The 22457-nt window shown below is 45.5% G+C and overlaps 1 protein-coding gene across 1 annotated transcript in view; it reads left to right on the top strand.

Annotated features, from left to right (window-relative positions):
* FOXO3 (forkhead box O3) overlaps positions 1-20163 on the top strand; it is a 97627-nt gene extending 77464 nt beyond the window's left edge. Inside the window, 2 exon segments of the mRNA XM_040599406.1 lie at positions 2118-3552; positions 15951-20163. Of these exon segments, the coding sequence (XP_040455340.1) occupies positions 2118-3518 (1401 nt within the window). The 3' untranslated portion in view covers positions 3519-3552; positions 15951-20163.
* The last annotated feature ends 2294 nt before the right edge of the window (positions 20164-22457 follow it).

The raw sequence follows: 22457 nt of genomic DNA, 5'->3' as shown, positions 1-22457 counted from the left end.
GGAGGTGAGGCTGACTGGCCTCGTGGACAAGTGGTTTTCCCTGAAAGTCACAGAGGATGAACGTGGGAACTACCTGCATTGATGCGGTACAAACTGGAATATCAACAAATGTTATTTTTTAAAAAATAGCAGTTCTCCAGCCAGTTGGGAAAAACCTGAGGAAGTAGGCAGTGGCACCTAGTTACTAGAATTTAGCAACAGATTGTTGTCAGAATCAAAATATATTTAAAACATCATCCGTTAAATAATAAAAAGCTCCTTCTTCCTTAGATTGAAGAACTGTTATGCTGCAACTCAATCCACCATATTTTGATGGCATGATAATCCCTTAGAAATGGACAAGTTTGTAGCTGAGGCACTGACCCATACTTCTCTTGAGTACATCTGCGAAGTCTGGTCTGCTGTTTTAGCAAATTGTTTAAAACATAATAGTTGCTATTTTGAACTGAGGTCCATATGATTTCTCTTTTCATTAAGTGATAATCAAACCATGTCTGCTGTCTGCGTGTGAGAAGAACTTCAGGCATGTTTTCCATTTCACAATCTGACAAAAACCACAACACTTAACAAGAGGGAAAAAAAGGCATTTTGTATTGAAAAGAATGGTTTGAAAAAAGCTGGGCTCTATTTCTTTATACATCAAATGTGTCTCCAGTTCATTTATGTCAAGCATCCATTTATCCTAAGGATGCAAGTGTGAGATGCTTGTGAATGATTTGTTGATTGATTCATTCTTTGCCCATTTAAATCTGGAATTTCTTCAGTGTTTTGTAAATGAAGGGCACTTATCCTAAATAGTTTGATTATGCTGTGGTCCTGTTGACTTTGTGTTTTTAAAGCATGCTGGTAGAACAAATGTGATTTTATCCTCTTTAGAGATATACCTAGTCATTGCCAAAATTTAAGAAAAAAGAACTCCTGCAACTTTTAAAACTTGATCATCTTTAACGTGGAGGAATAGCACAACTGTTTTTTTTCACATGAGTATGGGATAACTCCAAAAATCTTTTGGCTTGCACATATTAAAAAAAAGCTAACCCAAAAGCAAACCTGGAAGCATTCTCACTAACAAATACTACTTGCTTGTCCTTTCTTTGAGGTGTATTTTAAGCCCAAGATCAGCAGAATGAGTGTAATGGGGTTTTCATCTCCATTGTTTTGGTTTAAATCTGGAGTCATTTCATTAGGGGTGCCATGGGCTGGTTTTCTCAGCCTCTTTCTCATTCTGAGGTCGTTATCGTCGGTTTGAGCCAGCGTGGGTTTTGGATGGTAGATGTTGCTGAGCAGTGCAATTGGGTAACATGCAAGAGCAGACAGTGCATGGGCTCCCCTGAAAGCACTGTATTTCTTGGCACCCTGTACAGCATGGGGTGTCCAGCTGTGTACAGCAGCTTTACACAACGCCGTGTCTAGCCATTTAAAGGGACAGGGATATTGTCGTGTAGTGTGTCACATCATGTTTTGAAGAGTGTGAGGATACTATAGTGAGGGGACAGCTGGCCAGCTACTGCAGTACGGGCGTTATTCTGGTGCTTCTAATAGAGAGAGAAAGTATAGCTTAGTCATTCACAGAGTGCCTGTGGGAGAGGAGCAACAGCGCTTGCAGCTTTCTCAAGAATTATTGTAACAAATACACAACACACATGGCCATGAAGAATTAAAAAGGACATTTGCAGAGGCTGCAATGAGTGTGACTACTGCACCGGTCAGATTTTTGCAGTGCCTTTGCAGTTTTTATTTCAAGAAACTGATGGCAAGATTGCTGATAGTATAGTGGTTTGTCCTCAGTCAAAAGTAAGGAGGAAACGTCTAGCTCCTTGGAGCTGTGTCACACTCCTTTCCTTAGGATGCAGCTTTTGAGGGTGTGGAGATGGGCACCAGGAATGCACAGCTAGTGCAAGCACAAGGCTTGGTTTACAGCAGCACGCTGGCACACTGCAGTCACACTCCAGCCCTCCTGTATCCATCACCCGAGAAACCTGTGGTGAAGTCCAGGAGGGCCCAATGCTTTTATTCATGTTGCTGTTTTCATGTGATATTGGTTTAACGGTTGAGATTTGAGTAGTAAAAGAAGTGGGGTGCTGGTCTTTATGTTTTGTTTTGTTCCTTTCTTGCAGAATTCGATCCGGCACAACTTGTCACTCCACAGCCGATTTGTCAGGGTGCAGAATGAAGGTACCGGGAAAAGCTCTTGGTGGATGATAAATCCAGATGGTGGAAAAGGTGGCAAGGCACCCCGGAGACGTGCTGTGTCGATGGACAACAGCAACAAGTACACAAAGAGCAGAGGGCGAGCAGCTAAGAAAAAGGCAGCCCTGCAGACTTCCCAGGAGACGAGCGAGGACAGCCCTTCTCAGCTCTCCAAGTGGCCAGGGAGTCCCACCTCCCGCAGCAGCGACGAGCTGGATGCATGGACAGATTTTCGCTCCCGTACAAATTCAAACGCCAGTACGATCAGTGGCCGCTTGTCACCGATTTTGGCAAGCACTGAACTAGATGATGTTCAAGATGACGATGCTCCGCTTTCTCCCATGCTGTACAGTAGTCCATCGAGCTTGTCCCCATCGGTAAACAAACCATGTACTGTGGAGTTGCCTAGGTTGACTGATATGGCTGGGACAATGAATTTGAACGATGGACTGACAGATAACCTCATGGATGATCTCTTAGACAATATAACACTCCCTCCCTCCCAGCAGTCACCCACAGGAGGGATGATGCAGAGAAGCTCCAGTTTTCCTTATGGTTCCAAAGGTTCAGGGCTGGGTTCTCCGTCAAGTAGTTTCAACAACGCCGTGTTCGGGCCATCGTCCCTGAATTCCCTCCGCCAGTCACCCATGCAGACCATTCAGGAGAACAAGCAAGCCACCTTCTCTTCCATTTCTCATTACAACAACCAGACGCTGCAGGATCTCCTTGCCTCTGATGCACTTAGTCACAGCGATGTCATGATGACACAGTCTGACCCACTCATGTCACAAGCCAGCACAGCTGTGTCCGCCCAGAATTCCCGCAGGAATATAATGCTCCGCAATGACCCCATGATGTCGTTTGCAGCACAGTCCAGCCAGGGCGGTCTGGTCAGTCAGAGCCTGCCCCATCACCAGCACCAGTCCCACAACTCCTCTCTTAGTGGCAGCCGTGCCTTGTCCAGTTCCATCAGTAACATAGGCTTGAGTGACTCAAGCAGCTTGGGATCCACCAAACATCAGCAGTCACCTGTCAGTCAGTCTATGCAAACACTTTCTGACCCGCTCTCAGGCTCCTCTTCTTACTCCTCTAGTGTGAACCTCCCAGTCATGGGACACGAGAAATTCCCAAGTGACTTGGACCTGGATATTTTCAATGGGAGCCTGGAGTGTGACATGGAGTCCATTATCCGCAGTGAACTCATGGATGCAGATGGGCTGGATTTTAACTTTGATTCCCTCATCTCAGCTCAGAACGTTGTCAGTCTGAATGTGGGGAACTTCACTGGTGCTAAACAGGCTTCATCACAGAGTTGGGTACCAGGCTGAAGGATCTTTGGGAACAGGGAAAATGGGCAAACAGGTCAGTGCCCCATAGATGTGGTAAAAAAAATTGATTCCTTAGTTTTATTGGAGTTTGCACCAAACCCGTAATAGTTAGTGCAAACTAATAATATCAGTTTGGCTTGTGATGGCTTGCTGTGTCGGTATGCAACAGGCACAACCGAGAAACTTTTGGAGGTGTGGAGGGAAATGAGGGTAAGCTATAAAAGCTGTTTGGCTGCACCACTGTCAGCATGCATCTGATGCTGTGCGTCCTTCTTAATTTAGGCATGAGAAATGTTAATGACAAATCAAGCAAAGCAAGGTGGAATACTTGTGGGTTTTAGGAATCACAGAGCTTCAACTTGTCTTCTTTGAAGCTGCAACAGATGATTCTTCTCTGCAGCTGATGCCGTGTGTAGCCGAGCTGTTACGTAGGCAAGAGGCTTTGCTATCAGTGGCACAGGAGGAGGAGCATCTTTGCAAGATCAGTGCATGCACTGAGGATCAGTGTGTGGGACAGATCTGGACTGAATTAGAGTTGTACTGCTGCTGTGGTACATCAATGCTAGCAAAGTTGTTTGGGGTTTTTTTTTAGTTGTATTTTTTTGAAAAAAAAATGCAGCAAATGGAGGAATTATATACTGAAATAGCAAAGGTGGGATCCTGGTCCCAGGAATGTTCTGGATTTAATGTTTTAAATATTCAAAAATTATTGGTCCCCTCCAGGACTGCAGTGGGTATCATTTTCTTTTGAATTCCGCCAAGAGATTATCTGTAGGTCTGGGTTCTCACATAGGTGCTTTTCAAATGTTAGCCTCTTCAGATTAATTTTTTTCAGATTGATGTGGTTTTTTCCATTGCTTCTTTTCCACAGCTGGGGGCATTTGAACTTGTAAACATTGTTTCTGTCATCCTTTTGCCATTCTGCAGGCTCCTGCCCATACCGCTGCCTGCTCACACATACATATTCACTGACTCATAGGGTAGGTGCCACACAAAGTGCTCTTTCTCCTTTGTTTATTTATTAGTATAAGGGAGTAGATTTCAAAATATAGTAGGATAAAAGGATACCTATAAATTATTGAAAGTGTTCTGTTAACTTCAGAATAGTATGTAGACTATCCCAGTGGTAAGGTTAAACGAGGCATTCATTCAGTTTGCCGCTTGCTTCCAACTTTCTTATTCTCCAGATGAAGGATGGAAGGAAGGGAGTTGGTGTCATTTGACTTTATCGTGCATAATTTGCCCCTTTCATCTTTAATTGCATTTTCATTCTCTGTTTCACAGAAAGATACTCAAGGGGAAGCTTTGCGGTAGGTGAGCAGCAGTGGTGAACCTCCTGAATGTCTTCCTGTGTGTATGGAGTGCCACAGGAGATGTGGGCTGTGATCTGTTGTCTGTGAGGGAAAACAAGACGGCACAGGAGTCCTCTTTTCAGTCTTTCTGCAAAGCTGCCTCGCTCCAATGGAGCAGTTGGTTTGCACAGTCCTTTCTCTGTTGGTGGGAGGACTTCCTCTGGTTCTTTCACGTCTTCTTACTGAAAGCAAGAGTATTGCAGTACACAGCCAGGAGATGGGCTGCAGAAGACACCATGTCCTTCTGACCCTGCATGAGATGGCAGCTTGGCAAGGCCAGGGACCACAGCTGGATTCTGGTTTTCCTTCAGTCCCAGTGCTGGAGAATTTAAGGAGGGAAAGGGGGAAAAAAAAGAATTGACTCAAGAACCAGGAAGCAAAAATTTGCAGAAGGTCACACTTGCTGACCAGTTCTCTCTTCCTCCAGGTGCATGAGCTGTTTGGATTTAAAAATACTTTTTGCACAAGGTAAAAAAGCAGGCTGTAGGAACTTTTATTGCTGTGAAACATCCAACAGTACGGTCTGCCAAATGGGGCCTAAAACCCAGATGTTATTGACAGCTTTGCTTGACACAGGCAAATAGGGCAGCCTCCTGCTTTCATAGCTTTGGTTGCTGTGCATGTGTAGAAGCCGCCTGTGGGGAGACCTGCCTAGGCAGCATGGAGGAGGCACACCACGCCGCCTCCGCACCGATGCTTGCTGCTGCCATTTCACCCCGGCCTTTGCCATTCACAGAAAACACAGCCACCGTGATCTTCTTCAGGCTGCTCCCTCTGAATAAAGGAACCGACATATCTGTGCGAACAGAGTCTCGTTGCAGAGGACAGATTTATTGACAAGACAGCTCTCCTTGGCAGATTACTGTCCATTCATCTGTGGAAGCCTCTTTCCCTTTCTCTGACAAGTGGACTGGCTGCTGTGGGGTGCCTCTGGTATCAGGTGCAAGTGCAGATGATTTCTGCTGAGCTGGTTCATCATGCACCCTTCCTCAGCTGTTAGGCAGCTCTGTTTGAGAGTTTGTCTCCCTATGAGCATCTCGTATTTTGATAGGAGCTCCTCCCGTGACATCGGTTGTGGTTGTTCTGAATTGCTTTCTACGTTACTTCTCTGCTTCCCTGTAGCAATAGGGGCCCCTGAACTAAAATCTTCTCTCAGCAATGTTCATGACCCCAATAATGAATCTTTACAGGCTTAAAGACTGGGGAACGCTTTCAGCAAAACAGCCTGGTGCTTGCTCATGCTAAATCCATTTCACAGGGGCGGCCAGGTGTGTTTTGCAGGCATGCAGAAGCAGTTACAATGGATTATTGGCATACCTGGGAATAGTGAGTGCTGTGTTTTCTATGAAAAATAAGAGAAATGTTGGAGTCAGTTTTCGGGAAGAAAAGAAAGAAACCAAATATATAGGTATTTAGTTTATACATACTGTAGGTATAGAAGTGGGGTTTACTTTGGAAGAAAATCAACTACAGTTTCTTCATAGGGGAAGTAAAAAACCCATGCAGGAGACATGACCGTTGCCGGTTTAGTGGCTGGGCACGTTTGTTGCACACAAGCCTGTGCACGGTCCCTGGGGAAAGCCATGCCTGGTCCCACTGGGCTGACCCTGTGCCCATGAGGCTGGCCATGCCCAGCCTTTCAGAGGGCTCTTATTGAGGCTTGTAAATGGATTTGGGTTTGTTTTGGGTTTTTTCTCTTCCAAGAAGAAAAGGAGAAAATCAATGTTTATTCACTCAGCCATAATTTTTGCCTCTTAAGCTGGCTGGGGCCTCTGCTCCTCTATCTCTGCCTGCTTCCCAAGAGCACTGGATATGCCCTCCACCCACTCAGATAATCACCACTTTGTTTTTTCAACTTGTTTATCAGTAGATAAAAATGTCACTATGTCCCCACCTGTCTCTAGAATAGCTTTTATTTTGAACTTAATGGGTCCTCTCTCAGCCTGGGGTTCCCACAACTCTGCTCTTTTCTCCGTGGTCCTTCTCAGCAGGCAAGTTCCAAGGGACTTGGTGTTTGCCAAAGAGTAGTCCCACACAGACTGTCAGGTGGTGACTATTTGGGACGTTTGCTGCTGTCTGGAAGGTCAGAGCCAGTGATCAGCTACTGCTTGGTCAAACATTTCCTCTGGCATCAAAACCCATTGAAGAAGTTGTTTTTACCTGGATTGTTTCAGTGATCCAGTTTATGATGGCACTGCACAGACAGCGATGCTGGCAGGGCTTGGGCAAGGGGTGGAGGATGGCTCAGTGCGAGCAGGCCAGGAACTTCCTGAGCTGGTTTCACCATCTGAAAACTCACCTAGCTGCACTTCCGAGAGCGATTTCAGTGTGCTGTTCAGCAGGATTCCTCTGGGCTCTGTAACAGAGCTGTGCTGGAGTCATGTTGACTTGTTCAAAAATTGCAAGTAAAATACTTGATCAGTTAAAGTCACTCATTTTGCCCTAGCATCATCTATGTCCCACATCATTTTACTGTAGCAGTGGAGTGCACAAACCACTAATAGCAACGTCATGTAACGTTTGCAGAATATGATGATTAACATCTCTGATAAAGCAAAATCCTAAGAAACATAAAATGCATCTTGGTATTTCATTAGTCTGTATCAGTTTGGACTACTTGCTGATTTGTTAATTGGCTTTCAACCTGTTTCTGGGTGAAATTCATCCCAAAGACGAATGCATAGGTCTGAGGATGACTTACTATTCACTACAACGCTATCTTAAAAGCTGAAGTAGGTAGCAAAAGATCTGCATTTGGATGGAGTTTCAAATCGGAGATCTCTGGACAATATGCCACGAGAAAGATGACACTTGTTCTTTACCAGAAATCTTCTCTTCTGCTCATGACAGCTGAAATGTGGGAACCAGAATTGGTGGACCCCTTGCCTGAGGGTGCTGACTGCTTCAGGACCATAGCTGTGATTCCTCCTCTCTTGTTTTCAAAAATGAGGCCTTAGAGGTGGGGCTGGCAGGTTTCTTACATGGAGCCAAAGTGGGGCTAGCTGCCGTGCAAAAATCTAAAGGAAATTCAGGAGCAGCAAATTCTAACAGGTTAGTGGTTAAGGCGGTGGTATGCTTCTAACATTTAAGTGTTGTTTCAGCCAGCCCGAGTTTTGAAAGGTGGTTTTGTGACTAGCTGAACATCACGCGCGCCAAGTTTAGTCTTTGAACAAAAATATGTGTATAGAAAGTGTATTTTGCTGGGAACAGGGATCCCATTAACTCCAAGGAGGGCCTGCCCCAAGCAGGCTTCTCGCTCCCCTGGCCCACACCAGCAGCATGGGAGCAGACTCAGCACTCGTGGCCGCTGGGGAGGAGGAGAGGGGACAGCTGGGGAAGCCGCTGTGGGGCTACCCGCTGTGCGTGCCGCTGGCCGCTGTGCCCCTCACAGCCCACTGCGCACAGGCCAGCCCTACACTTGCAGTAACGCTGTGGCTTATGCCGTGTGAAGGCAGCAGGAGCTGACACACAAACACAATGAATTGCTCACTCCTTCTGGGGGTAGGGCTTTTTGGCTTTGGTGGTTTTTTTTAAATCTGTTTTTATGTTTTGGGGTTTTACTAACGGAGGAAAAAGATCTGTAAAAACCAGGATTGCCTCCGCAGGCTTGTGTTGCAAACATACAGCATGAAGCCGGCACAGTAGTCTGATCCTGTGGTTTGGGTGTTCTTCTGTTGGTGTTTTATATAGATATATTTTTTAGTACCTCGTACTTTGTCATGTGATTCAGCAGCAATAATTAGGCAGAAACTTGCTGTCCCTGCAGATGCCAAGATTACAGGATGACATACTCTCACCAGATGACAGCACAAACTGGTATTTTTAGAACAGCCCGCATCAACTGGTCTCCCCAGTGCTTTCCTCCCTGGATCAGCAGCATGCAGGTTTTATTACAGAATGAGTCTTCACAAACTGTCTTTTTTCATGTGACTGAGCCATAATGATTGTTTAGAGCTGCAGATCAGTGCTGGTCCCCAGCCTTGCTGTTGCCTGATAGCTGGGATGCTTACAGGTGGTTTTGTTTTTTTTCTTTCCTTCTTTTGAGCCAGACTTGAAGAAGTGCGTAATAAGAGATCCTTTTTAGAAATACAGCGTCATGCAACTGAGGAAAGGTCAAGATCTTTTTTCATAGCAATTCAGTACTCAGTCAAGGTGATGAACTGACAGCTGCAGAGGTTTAAGTCTTGCGTTGATGATAGCCAAAGAGCACAGGTAGAGCTCAGGCAGCAGGAGTGCACATATTTGAGCAGTACTGTACGTAAACAGTCAGCCTTTCTCTCCTGGCCTGGGGAGGGAGGATGAAGGAAGAATGCTCATGCAATGCCACCCCAGGCTGCCGGTGGAGGGCCTCCAGTAGGCTGCTCTCATCAGCACTGTCCCTGATGGAGTCCCGCACAGCACGTGGGGACACCGTGACCCCATTAAATCGGGTACCTGTGGCTGGGTGGTGGGAACGCTCCGCTCTGGTCCAGTTTACAGGGGCTATTTAATCAGCTTTTCCACTCAGATTACCACACGGGGTGGCAGTTGTTGGAGTCTGGCGGAGCGGACATCTGCTGAGCAGTAATCGGACGGAGACGCAGCTCAGCTTACAGAGGCTGCTGTGTAGCTGTGGTTGTTTGCTATTACTCCAGGAAAAAAAGCCAGTTTTCCCAGCTGATGCTGTGGAGAATGGCTTGCGTTTATGCACTTTCGCAGCTGAGTTGAATATCTTGCCCATTGTTTTTCCCTTGTACTGCCTGCTTATCCTGGCTTTCATAGGTAATTTATTTCATACAAATGTAGAGAAAATCTGGTTTTGAGGAAGGACCTTCCCTCTCTTGCCTATTCTGCCTTTTATAAGTCATGATAGAGGATGTCCTGCCTTATGTCAACGTGGTGGAAATCGTTTTGTTGAGACCTGTGTGAGCATCATTGGCCTGTCATTTTCAACTTACTGCAGAGGAAAATGAGAAGACAGCATAGCAGGGAGGATGTTTTTAAAATAGGCTGGGTACCTGGCAGAGGAAAAGAAACTGTCGATGAGGACATTCGGAATGAAGAGTATATAGTGTGTTTCCATAGCACTATAAAGCCATAATTCAGGGTGTTTCCAGTCATGCAGGTACCTTTTACTCTAAAAAGTGACTCTTACTCTTCAGATTCAAAAGTGCAAGCAAAATCCTTCTCTGGGCCTGCACAGGTGTAGTAGTTATCCATCCTTCGTGACCCACAGTGTAGGTGTCGTTACCAATGCTCCCTGGTGCCTAAAGAAGGCACCGTTTTTCCAGCCGGTGTACTTTACCCCTAACAGAAGATGTATTTTGCAAGGATTTTTGGCCTTCTTCCTCTAGTCCAGCAGCATCCTACCTAAAAGGTGCTTTGTTGAACACCCATGCTGATGTCTCTCGAATCAGTGGCAGTGTCACCCATAACTAGCAGGTTTTCCACTCCACTCGTCAGGCCCCTGAACAAAAGGCAGAGGGTAAAATTTACCGTAAGCTTGTCAAGTGAAAAACCTGAAGACCTTGTAGAGAGATGATGTCCTGCCTCTAAACTCTTCTCTGTTGGCCAGGGCAGAGGATTGAACCCAACCAGATGTGATGGATCTCAACAGCAATTGGGTATCGGCAGTGCTTGTGCTGGAAAGCCAGCATGACTGCACACTGACATGTCTGTAGGTGTAAAAACAAGTGTGTCAACATGTGGTCATCTTGTATGGGCAGCAACACAGTGACATATGTAGCGAAGTCTGCATGCACCCACTCCTCTTGTAAGCAAGCGCAAAATTTCCTGTGAATTTGGTTGTTTGGTATTAGGAAAACCATGATCTACTTTTTCTTTTAAGTGTGTGGGCATGGGTGGACCAATTCTCTCTGGGTGTCTCCTTTTCATCTGTAAAATGGGTAGGAGGGACCTGACCATACCACCCACTTTTGAGGTTAAAATGAACTGCCCAGAGGAGCGGTGGACTCTCCCTTGCTGGAAATATTCCAGACTTGGCTTGACAGGGTGCTGAATAACTGAACCTAGGGCCCTGTCTTCAACAGAAGGTTGTACCAGATGATGCTGAGTCTCTTCCAGCCTGGACTTTTCTATGAATCTGTAGACAAGTAGGATGTCAGAATAACACACATACCAGTAGTTGTGGTACCTCACCACTGTTCAGGGCAAGCCTTTTGTCCCACGGAGCTGATACAGGGTTAGAGAATGTTCTGCTGTCTTTAGTTATGTTTACTTCCAAAATACTTGGTTGTCTGCTATGGTTTGCAGTGTTTCTTGGAGTGGAAGAGCAGCAACAAAAGGAAAAGAGACACTTCTGTGCTTTACGTGCCTGTGCAAGTACCAGCACAGCAACTTTTTAGGCTCCCATAAGTCTTAGTTCTGTGCCAGTGTTTTTCCTCTTTCTGTCCTTCTCCCTCACTCTCTGCCCCAGAGTCTGAGCTGAAAAGATCTATTTTTATGAGTAAAACTTAAAGAGAAAATGCGAAGTTGCAATGCGCCTGAAAGTTCAGGAAAGAAAGCACATGAAAGCTGCTAACTCTTTTCTCCCCCTTGGGGCTTTGCACCCAGACCTCAGCGTTGTCTCTCAGCACAGAGCCGTCCTAGTGCAGCGTACACTAAGCCTGCAGCGTGTCGCTGTGCCATACCTGCCATAGCGTTAGGTTTCCTAATTTTATTCTGCTTGAACAAAAACCCCTCATGCTGCAGTTTTGTCACTGTAGAAGGATTGCCCACAGTAGTTACCTTCCTTCTTGTTGCTAAACAAACACTGTGTATTCTTTAGTCTTGAGCTGTGAAACCTAGGGCAGAATATTAACTTGTAACCACATGTAATCAAGTCTTGCTTTTTGAGCCTACACCCATTTTGGAGTAGAAACTGTACTGCTGGAAACTGTACGGTACAAATCAAGGGGCAGAAGCACCAGAACAAATGCACATCTGCCACTAAGGGACACACATTTCCTTCAAAATGTTTGCATCCCAAGTCTCTGGGCAGCAAAAGTAGTTACTGAGATTTCCTGTCCCTGGGGAGTTGTTAACGGAGTGGTAACAGGGAAAACACTTGTTTTACAAACATCTCAGTGGTGCTGTTTTTCAGGATGCGATCCACACAACAAACCTTCCAGCCAGATCAGGAGGTCCTTGGTAGGCTGCTGTACAGAGGAGCTGTGTGTTGGTAGTGCAGTTTCTCATACCATAATTACGTAAAGGAGCACATAACTTTTCTGTTAACAGAAAAATACATGTGCTGATTGTTAACGGTAGCATCCTGATAAACGGACCACCAGTGCACGTTGCTTGTGCCTCGCTCTGGGGAGCATCAATGCGTCACCTTTCTATTCTGAAGAAATTTCCTGCGCTACGTAATTGGCACCGTTGGGAATTCAAGGGAGAAAGCAACAGACAGCAGATGATCCTTCAGAGCTGCTCTGACAGTGCATGAGCTGGTGTGGAGCTTGGGAGATGGCCATCTGGTTAAGTGGTGAAATGATGTGAGACAGAGGTGAGAAAATGTTGTGGCTGGAGGGAAATCACAACCAACAGCTCGGCCACAGAGTAAAGCAAGAGTAGCATTTCTAACTGGTCAGTAGCAGGGTAGAGGATGGGAGGGCAGAGGAAAGGACAGAAGAAAGGGGCATCTCCCACATAATTACAAGCTGAAGAATTAGAAAATAGAGAATTACTTGCTTTTTGTTTCACACTCTTCCACCAAATAGGATAAACAGGTTAAGCATCCAGGGTTCAAAGTGTCTGTGGGATGTGACAAAGCAGGAGTTTGACCTCATCCCTCACTTAAGGCTTTTTCTGTTTCTCTTTTAAAGTATTTTTTTCCACCAACCACATGCATATATGCTTACATAAGCTATAGCTTGGTATAATACTATGGATTCTTCTAATGTCCAGAACAGCCATAGTGGCATTGCCTCTGCTTCCAGTGTGTGTGAGCGTGTGTGCGTGCCTGACAGAGCCCAGGTGTCAATGCAGTTGCGAAGATCACCCTCCAAAAGAAAGCCTTTACTTTCTTCAGAAGAAAGTCTTAAGGAAGTCTTCAGAAACTTAGGAAGGAATTCTGAGATTCCTCCTCTCTTTCCATTCCCTGATGGTTGAAAATAATCATCAGGTTTGGCAGAGGAGCTTTTCAAGGGAGAACTGAATTTCCCAGAGAGTGGCTTAAGAAGTACGGGCAGATGATGTTTTCCAGTAGTGTCCTCCACCCCCCGCCCCCCCCCCCAGCCTAAGAAACAAGAAGACACCGTGCCACATGTAAAAGGGAGCTCCGTGCCTTTGCTGTGGCAAGTTGGCAAACACTACTGTAACCCACTAGCCCTGGTACACTTTACCTTTCACGTATCCCTTGTTGGCCTCTGTTCTATATAGTCATCACCACTGTGCTCATACTTCAGCTGCTCTTATCCCCCCAAACAGGACCCAATAGCAAAGGCCAGGAAAAAGGATCAAGTGGGGACTGGAGTAATTTACCTAGAGAGCTGTGTGCTGTCCTTAAGGACAGCATCGTCCCAGCTCACGAGAGGGGAAACACCATCTGCCTCTGCAAACTCAGGGTGACACTCCAGAGGATGAGCTTTTCCTGTGGCTGTCAGGAATGGGAGAAAACCTTGTGGTGGCTCAAGATGCAGCTGGAGATATTTGGGGGCAGGGAGAGAGGAACACTGGGGAGTTGTGGTTGAGGACCACTAGTAAATGGAGATGTAACTGGAGTGCTTGCTTCCCTGCCCGATACAGTTTTCATTGCTCTGAAGCAGCAGGCTGCCAACTCAGGGTTAACAGGTTTTTTGTGGTGAGACAGAAAGTGAGAGTGTGTGGGTCTATTATGGACTTTAATGGGGTAATTTGAAGGCGGGCAGGTTAAGACTTTGAACTACCTCTTTTCTTTTTTAATCCGTTTGCAAAGTCCATGTAAATAGAGCTGTGAAAATGGACTGTGATCTGGTTCTGCTATGAACAAATTTCTTCTCAGCTGTGCATCTGTCTCCTAAACAGTGGCACTGTATGAAGGACGGGTGTCCTCAGGAAAAAATATCGGGCGGTGCCACTTCCACAAGTGATGATGATCATCATCATCCATCCTCTGTTTCTTTCTCTCGTCACTTTGTTTCACAGTATAATATTTTACATATATTTTTAATTTAAACATTAAATAAACACTACTCTGGGGCTTCATGAGGAGTTTCTGTACTTGTTTACTTTTAATTAATAGCTCCGTTCAAAGTCAGCGAGACTTCTCACACATGCCGAAGTTAAGCCCGCGCCCAGCGTAACTGGTGGCTGCATGACAGCGAGCCAGCTTACCAGGCTGCGGCGTGTGGGACCCAAGTCTTGCCTTTTGATGAGGTTGTCCTTTAGGAAATCACCCATTTCCAGCCCCCCTGTTGTTAAGGCTTTGAGGAGAAGTAGAGAAAGGGCATGGACTCGTTTGAGCTGTGTAGAAGCCACTACGCATAGAAACCCCCAGGTTTTACTGGGGGCCATGAGGCCTGTCTGGGTATCTCGTGCTGACCTTGTTACAGCCATCAGGACACACTTATCAAATGGAGTCGTTGCCAGGCAGTCACATTAACAAACGGCTAGCGTTAATTTGCCCTTTGAAAACGGAGAAATCAATATGTTGATCCAGTCGGAAATCCCTTTATTCACAAAACAGTCTACCCCAAACCCCTCCACATAATTAAGGCTAAAGCCAAATTTTGTTTGGGTGAATCGTGCAATCTGTCTGCTCCCTAAGCTGTGCTGAATGAAGTTCTCCCCTAATGGTGCAGGGAGCAGCTGTCACGCTGTTGCTCTAATAACCATGAGACAAAATGATTAAATTTCCATCAATCATTTAGCATTATCAGAATAGGTCATTTTAATAAAATGTTGTCATAGGATCAGTGCCTGGCACCTTAGAAAGGAGAGGGGCAGTGATAGAGAGTCATCTCGTGACAGCCTTTGAGTGATCTGCCTTGCAGGCGATGCTGGTCCAGGTTAATCCAGTAGTCCTCCTGAATCCACCATTTTTCATAAGGGTGTCTGATAACAGGTTCTTCTGAGAGTAAATTTGTTCCTGTAATCAACTCAAATGACTTTTTGGTTTCAGCAAGTGTCCCCTTATTCTTGCAGTGTATAAAAAAAATCACCAATGCTTCATCTCAGGGAAAATCCTCAACAGATTGTAAGCGAGGGGGGGACTAAACCCTGGTTCCAGAAGCCATTTCAGAGCTAGAAGTTACATGCCCAGCAGCTTGGATGGCTACCAAGTGGGCTTTCCGAAGATGTGAAGGGATTTCATGGGAACGTTTAAATGTACATACTTTCCAAAACCCTACTTAGTGCCTGCCTGTATCTTTAAGCCACTAAGTGGCTTAAGCCTGTCCCCTTGGCCCCCTTGGTTGAAATGTTCATCTGTTTTCAGTGTTTTACCTACTTACTGTGTTCCTTCATAGTCGTCTCCAGGCTGCATAAGGTGTCTTTCCAGCGTCTTTCCTTCTGCAGAGAAGTTTTATGGCTACAGAATAAGCTGGACCCTCACCCCGTTTTTAAAGCCAGGTGGACCCTGTCTGTTGGCATTGTGTAATACGAGCAGGAAAATGGGGAACTCCGAATTCCGAACCGAAATTGGTGGCTCCTTCTCTTGAGCAGCCTCCTCCGGCTGTCCTTGAAGGGCAGCGGTCCGTGTCAAATGCTGATGGAAGATATATCCAGCCTTTTGGTGATGCTGAGAAAGAATGGAGAAAAGCTGGAGGATCCTTCTATGCTTCACCTGGAAAGACACTTAACTTGTTAAGATGATGCAGTGGGTTTCTGTAAATCAGACTTGGCTGTTTTTGGGAGGGTTTTTTTCCTTCCTCCTTGGGAGCAGCTATACCAGCAAAGCATCACACTCGGACCTTAGCAAGGGAGAAGCATTTTCAGGCAGAGTCATAGTGCAACTTACTCCTCGCTCTAAGTTTGAAGCTTCTGGGTGTGAACAAATCAAAATTGCATGTCAGTGTAAGCTGTTGCTGGGTTTGAAGGTTTGCTTGGTTGTCTTTTTTGTTGTGGTTTTTTCCTACATGCAGCAGTCTCACTGTCTTTTCTTTTTCTTCTTCCTCTCTAGGCCCTCAAACTGACACGAGATGTAGAGAGAGAACCCTTTGCCAAATCTGCTGTCAGCAAGTGGACAGTGATACTGTTTACAGCTTATGACCTTTGTGAACCCTGCATTATTTTCCTAATGAAGCAGACTGCTAATAGGCCCCTTACCAGAGTGAAGATCCTCCTTTTTTTTTCTTTTTTTTCTTTTTTTTTCTCTCTTTTTTTTGGGAATTGAACTCATTCTGAAGTATGCAAAATCTTCCTTTTCTGGGATGGCCAAGCACCTGCTGTGGAGACAATGTTCAGCACCATCCTGTTGAGAACACACTGTGTAGCCTTTTACAGTAGTTACTTGTCAATGAGTATGTGGTGTTTCAATATATTAATGGTTTATGGGATGTTTTAAGTTGGCTTTTCTTTTTGGAGGTTTTCCTTGTCTGCCCACCCTCTCCCCCTAAAACCTCCAGTTTGATTTCCTTAGATTTTTGACCATTTTTGCTTTCTCTCCCTTGGGAATCTGAAGTACTGTGCACACGCAAGGAAATGATCATAACCCAGCACTGCTCAGACGTCAGGGTTTTCTGAATATACAGCATTTGCTATACGGATCAACCAGCTGAATTCCAGAGAGAGGTGATGTGTGTGGTCTGTTTGTTTGTTGGGTTGGTTGGTTTGTTTCTTTCTTATTATTTCCTTAAATCTAATGGTACACCCCTGTTTTCCATAAGCATCAAACCAGGGTTGATTGCAAATCAAGGGAAGCCTTTGAGTTTGCCTCTTGACTCGTGAGGACGGACTGACAGCAGGTGCCATTGCCCACATATGCACGGGGCAGGAGCCCATTTGCTGCCCACCAGAGCAGACTCCCCTCCTGCCGTACGTTAGCAAAGCTGCCCCTGCTGCCACAGCAAGCTGGTAAGGAGTTGTAAGCTGAGCTGCCAGACAAGTTGAATATAGCCACCTGTAAGGATGCGTTTGAAAAAGCAAAAATTAAGGGAAATATGCCACTTGGCGGAAAACCTGAGCGTAGAGGCTGGGCATCAGCAGGTGACTTGCAGTGGCAATACTGGGAGTTGAGGCACAGGTCATTGCAGGGTGTGTTACTGCATTGGTGATCCTTTTGGGTTTTTTTTTCTTTTATTCCGTTTTGGACATATCCTTGTTTATTTTTTCCTGCTCATTATGTATGATCTGTTGTGGCAGAAGAAGCAAGAGAGGGAATGGCGAGGGGACAGTATCATACAAATGGCTTTTGATATGAGCATAGGTTGTAACAGGATAAATGACACTGAAAGACAAGGCAATTTTATATATTTTGCTTCTAAGATTTTCTTTTGTAAGATGAATAATAACTAATAATAATAATGAATAAAAGGTATGGTGCTGTATAGATCCTCTATAATCTGGAAAGTTTGATTACTTTTTAGTAGTATCTTGTGGGGGAGGGATACAAAAAGAGAGGGGAAAACACCAATGGTACATAGGAACTTGGTATGAAGAAGTTCTGAATAGGACAGTGTATACATAATTCTCCAAAGCGATATATGAAGTTTTTTTTCTTTGCATAAAAGCGTTATGCATATAAATATATAAATATATTTTATTATGTACAGAAATGGATCATTATGCATGGATGTTAGGAAAACAAACTAGCATTTTAACCCAAAGTCTCAGTGCATGAGTTCCCACCAACCCGTGTCCCATGCAATGTGGAGTGACTCCCGCTCGCCACTGCCACCGCACATACACAGTCATGCATACACACAGGTGTGCATATACACGTGCGCAAACATGCAAGCATTCATGGGCCCTTCCTCCCGCCTTACTTTCCTTACTTTCCAGGTCCCCGAGGTGATATTGGTGAAACAACAGCTCCTAGTGTGATGGAAGTTTTGGTTTTGTATCGTAGCCCCTACGCTGTGCTCTCGTAAAGATGCACCTCTTGGTTTCTTCCTGCAGTTATGACTGTGTAGACTCTGTGCAGTTGTGGTTATCGTAGCCCTGTAGCATATCAACTCTTCCAAGCAGCCAAAGGTTTATCATTCACCTTTGAAAAAGACTTCTCTTTTGGTTTTACACTGAGGTGGTCTATTTGTCAGCGTGGAGACTAGTTTATTACATTTATTGGAGTTAGCTGATGCTCATTGTTCATCTGTGTCAGCAGCCAGCTACCCAGGAGGCTCATGCGGCACAGTGGTCACCTGGGCTAGAAGTCACTTTGCTTATCAGAGTCCAGTTGCAGGCATCTTCTGCCCAAATTCTTTGAGAGGTTTATCACCAGCCTTCTCCAAACGTGTAGCGTTAGCTCTCAGCTTCCTGGTACACCCTGAAACGTGTGAGTATACGCTGGAGGACTTCACTCTGGTGCTCCTTTCCCCGAGGCTCCCCTGTGGCTGCTGCCCTGCAGCTAGGCTTGTGCCCCTGTCCCGTGGTTTTGGCTGCCAGCAGAGCCCACTCGGTGGCTCCCCATGCTAGCATGCGGCATTTGGCCCCTGCACGGGTCAGCCTCCAGTGAGGCCCGGGGGGCCTGCCCAAAGACCACCGGCCAGGTCACTGACAGCACCAGTAAGACCTGACTTGATGGTATGGCCAAGGTGACCACAATCCATCATTTTTTTTTTTCTTGGTACAGATGCAGTTCTTGTCAAAGGCAAGGGAAGGCCCGTTAGCTTAAACGAAGTGGGGGCGCCTTCTGCTCTGCTCTGGCAGCCTGACCCCCTTGAGTTCGACGAAGCTAGCTCCCACTGGCAGGAATGAGAGAGAAAACTACGGTCCGCTCGTTCAAAAAATGGAGAAACCCCCACTTATTTTAGAGACAGCCCATCAATGGCAGAGAAGTTGTGGTGTTTTTTTTTTAAAAAAAAAGCATTAGTGACTGAAAGGCTTAATTTGCCTCCCAGCAATGTCAAAGAAAGTATTTCCATTGGCATGGCTGGGACACCTTGGGCCCCTGCTTTGGAGAACGTCCCAGCGCTTGCTGAAGAGAGGTGGACTTGGCCAACCCCTTCGGTTTGATTTGGTTTCTTTTGCTCATTTTTGGGGCCAAAATTTTCTAATGGACACGCCTGGTGTCAGGCACCAAGCGCCAGGGACTCCAGCATGCTCACAGGGGTGAGCTGCTCTGCCCTCGTCACTCCTCAAAGGAAGGAGGGGTGCCAGGTCCCCCCAGGCCCAGGGGAAAGTCACCACCCTCTATGCCTGCTGAGGTGCCCAGCAAATGCCCTCCTCTCCAGAGGTGCTAGATAAATCTCTCTGAGTTCAAAGGGCCACTTATTTAGGTGTCAGAATACAGACTTGAATGGCTAATTTTGGGAACCTACCTTTTGGAAATCTTTGAATCTTTGAACATGTTTCCTTCTGAAACCTTGTAAAACAGATAAAAGTCCAGAACAGTAACATAGTTATCGTTCAGACACCTGGTCTAACCAAAAGATCTAAAGAGGTGACATTTATGCTGATCCTAGTCACAGGTTTGGGGCTTGATTTAATGATTTTGTAAAATAATTTTCTCTGAGGATAATTGGATAGTTGACCACCGCTTAACTCCAGAAATTGTTGTGCCACCGCTTCAAAAAGTGACCTTTCAGGTCATGTATTTCTCTAGAATTATGTCATTGCTTGGCAATTGGTGTCCTGCAAGTGTTTCTAGTACACGTTACACCTTTGGAATTGCCAAGAGATGCGAAGGGGGACCAGATACATTTCGTTACTATGGGTTGGAAAAAATGGATTGTACATTTGGCTTCACATGTTTAACTTTTTTTTAAAAAAAGTTGCATGATTGGAAAAAATATGTATACAGTATCTGTAAAGCTGTTCTATCTGTTTTTGTTTCAAGCCATGTAAATTGGAAGAATATTAAATCCACAGCCTTATCGCGCATGGCCGTCTTTACATACCGAAGAGCTGAACAGTTTATACTTTTCATTTGGGCTATCTTGTACTTTCATTTGAAAGCAGACACTCTCATGTTGCAGTCTTACTGAGAATTTTATATTAAAGAAAAAAGAAAAAAGATGCTGCCCTGGAGGAATATACTACCTTACTACACAGAGGTTGGAAGGAAGTTTGTTTTGGAGCAAAACCTGCCCCTTTCCAAACAAAGTAGAGACGCAGTGCTTACTCCACTTGGTGTTAGTAGATATTGCCTTGTGTATTCCATTTTAAATTGTAATCTAGTTTGTAAAAGAGATGGTGACGCATGTAAATAAAGCATAATGGATCTCTACATTGCACATTTGCCTTTGCTCTGTTTTATTGTGTCATGGACAAACATCTAAATGCAGGACCTGGACAAGGGGTGACTTCCGAGCAGTGGGTGAAAGTGGCTGGTGGGGGGTCCGGGGCTGGGGAGGCGGCCTACCCCTACGTCTGCTGGAGTCTGTAAATGCATATGTATATGGGGCTCTGCATTTCAACCAAGCCAGCATAGTTTTGGTGGTCAAATAACCCCCAATGGGTTCATTTACTGCTGCTAAAAATCACAAAAATTCACTTGATTTTGGGGGGCAGGAGGGCTGTCCCCGGGGATGGCGGCTGCACCCTGCAGCTGCAGCCCAGCTCACCCATGCTGGGAGACAACCAGTCCAACTGCAAATCAGTCGGGAGAAGAGTTACACCCCCTCCCCGTGGGCTTGGCTGGGTTTCAAACTGCCTTTGAAAAATGCCTGGAGTACTTGAAATCGCCCGTTTGGGATTTGGGATAAGAAAACCAGCAACCTGACTCAGCAGAAAGTTACACCGAGCGCTCTGGCTAAGGCGCAGGAGAGCGTGCTCAGAAACATGAGACACGTCGACAAAAAACTCTGCTCCCACACTGACAGGAAGCCGCAGATGTTTATGGTTTTTTGGAGTCATTTTTCAAGAGCAAATATTTTCAAGAAAGAGGAGCCTTTTCGTGCAGCGGGGAGGGGTGTCCCGTGACTCCGGGGTGGTGACCACCGTGTCAGCCGTGCAAAGCCATGGGAGCATTGTACTGAAGTAGTGCGGTATCGAGAGCTGTTTGGGGATGTCCCTTGCTTAACATAGCAAGAGCTATTCAGGCTTTGTTCTAACTAGAGATAGCCTGAAATATTACGAGACCCAGTCAGAAAGTCGCCTTTCTTTCTGGTAAAGAAAGCTTGGTAAAACCAGCCTGGTAAAACCAGGATGAAGTCTGGGTTAGCCTTCCTGCAGTGAGAGTGTGCTTGTCCTTCAGCAATTACACCATTACCTCGGAAATGCAGCTCTTCTGCTGGACTTTTCTGAAGCCTTCTCCAGCAGTGCTCTGGCCGGGAAGGACCCCTGTCCTCCACCTCGTTGGCAGTGCCCCACTGGCATTTAGGACAAACGATGGGAGTGTTTGGCCCCGGGAGGTGCCAGGTGGAAGGGCCTCAGCTTTGACCTGAATTTAGGCAGGGGCAGCCGCAGCGATGACGAGCCGATCAAATCCTGTGTGAATTTTGTGCTGAACTTACTTGGTTGTGTTGTGCAATGCCTTAGCTGTGACCTTCAGTTCACCCGGCCTTGGAACAGATCATTCTTATCTTTCAGAGTACTTTCAGAGTAAGTCCAAACATTTTAAACTTCTCCAAGTTGTCCCAGAAGACAAAAGGCTTTTCGAGCTGCTGCCGAGACTGGTGAGGTAACCCGGAGCTATTTTGGGAGCTCCGCACCACATATGCTGAGTTGCAAGTTTGACCAGATCAGGGAAAACAGTATTTTACAGCTCTTCTCTGGCTACTGCTGCCAAGGACGTTAGGGGTGCTTTCATGAAGACTGAGATAAGCAAATCTGGGAGGCTACCTCTTTTTCTGGTGGAGTCATTGTGACTGCTATCTCCCTGTTCAAAAGGACTTCTTGGGTGAAGTGGAGCCCAAGCCAGATGGAGCAGATAAATGCTCTTGCTGGTGCACAGATTCATCCCACTGCCAGTGACTTCGGCAGTGTCTCATTGCTTGTTTGCCCAGCCCAGCCCACAGAACTTTTTTCCCACTGACTGCCTGGGGAATTTTTTTAAATGAAAATACTTTTAAAACACAAAGCACAGAAAATTCCATTAGAACAAAAAAAAAGCGGGTTTGGGGGTTTGTTTTTTTACTGCTGTTGAAATTTTTAGAAAACTTCAGAATTGTCTGACAAAATTCAGAAACTCCAGTTTGGAATTTATTTTTTTTGCACTTGGATTTTCTTTTCATACTAATGACGCCAGTAGTTTTGCATGTGCCACAACATTTACTTACTAGAACAAAGCATCTCCTGCTTTTATTGTTTGATGCTTTGATGACATACCAAGGAACCAATTTAATCTAGAAAATAAGATAAAATGTCTTTATTCAGTAGGAACAATTGGCCTAAATGAGGGTGACTGTTATAACATTCTTTTAATGCTACATTATGCCCTGCAGGTTTAAAGATATCTATATCCTATGAATGATGTGGTGAAATGGGGAGAAAACAGTAAAGATACATGGCATCCCATAAAAATCTTCCCAAATTCCAAGCCAAATATAATGCTGATCAGGATTCCCCCTCCTCAATTTTCACTCTT

Source organism: Falco naumanni, chromosome 6 (genome assembly GCF_017639655.2).
Source record: "Falco naumanni isolate bFalNau1 chromosome 6, bFalNau1.pat, whole genome shotgun sequence".
In the NCBI taxonomy this organism is placed as follows: Eukaryota; Metazoa; Chordata; class Aves; order Falconiformes; family Falconidae; genus Falco; species Falco naumanni.
Note: the sequence above shows the minus strand (reverse complement) of the source record. Positions and strands in the feature narration are given on the sequence as shown.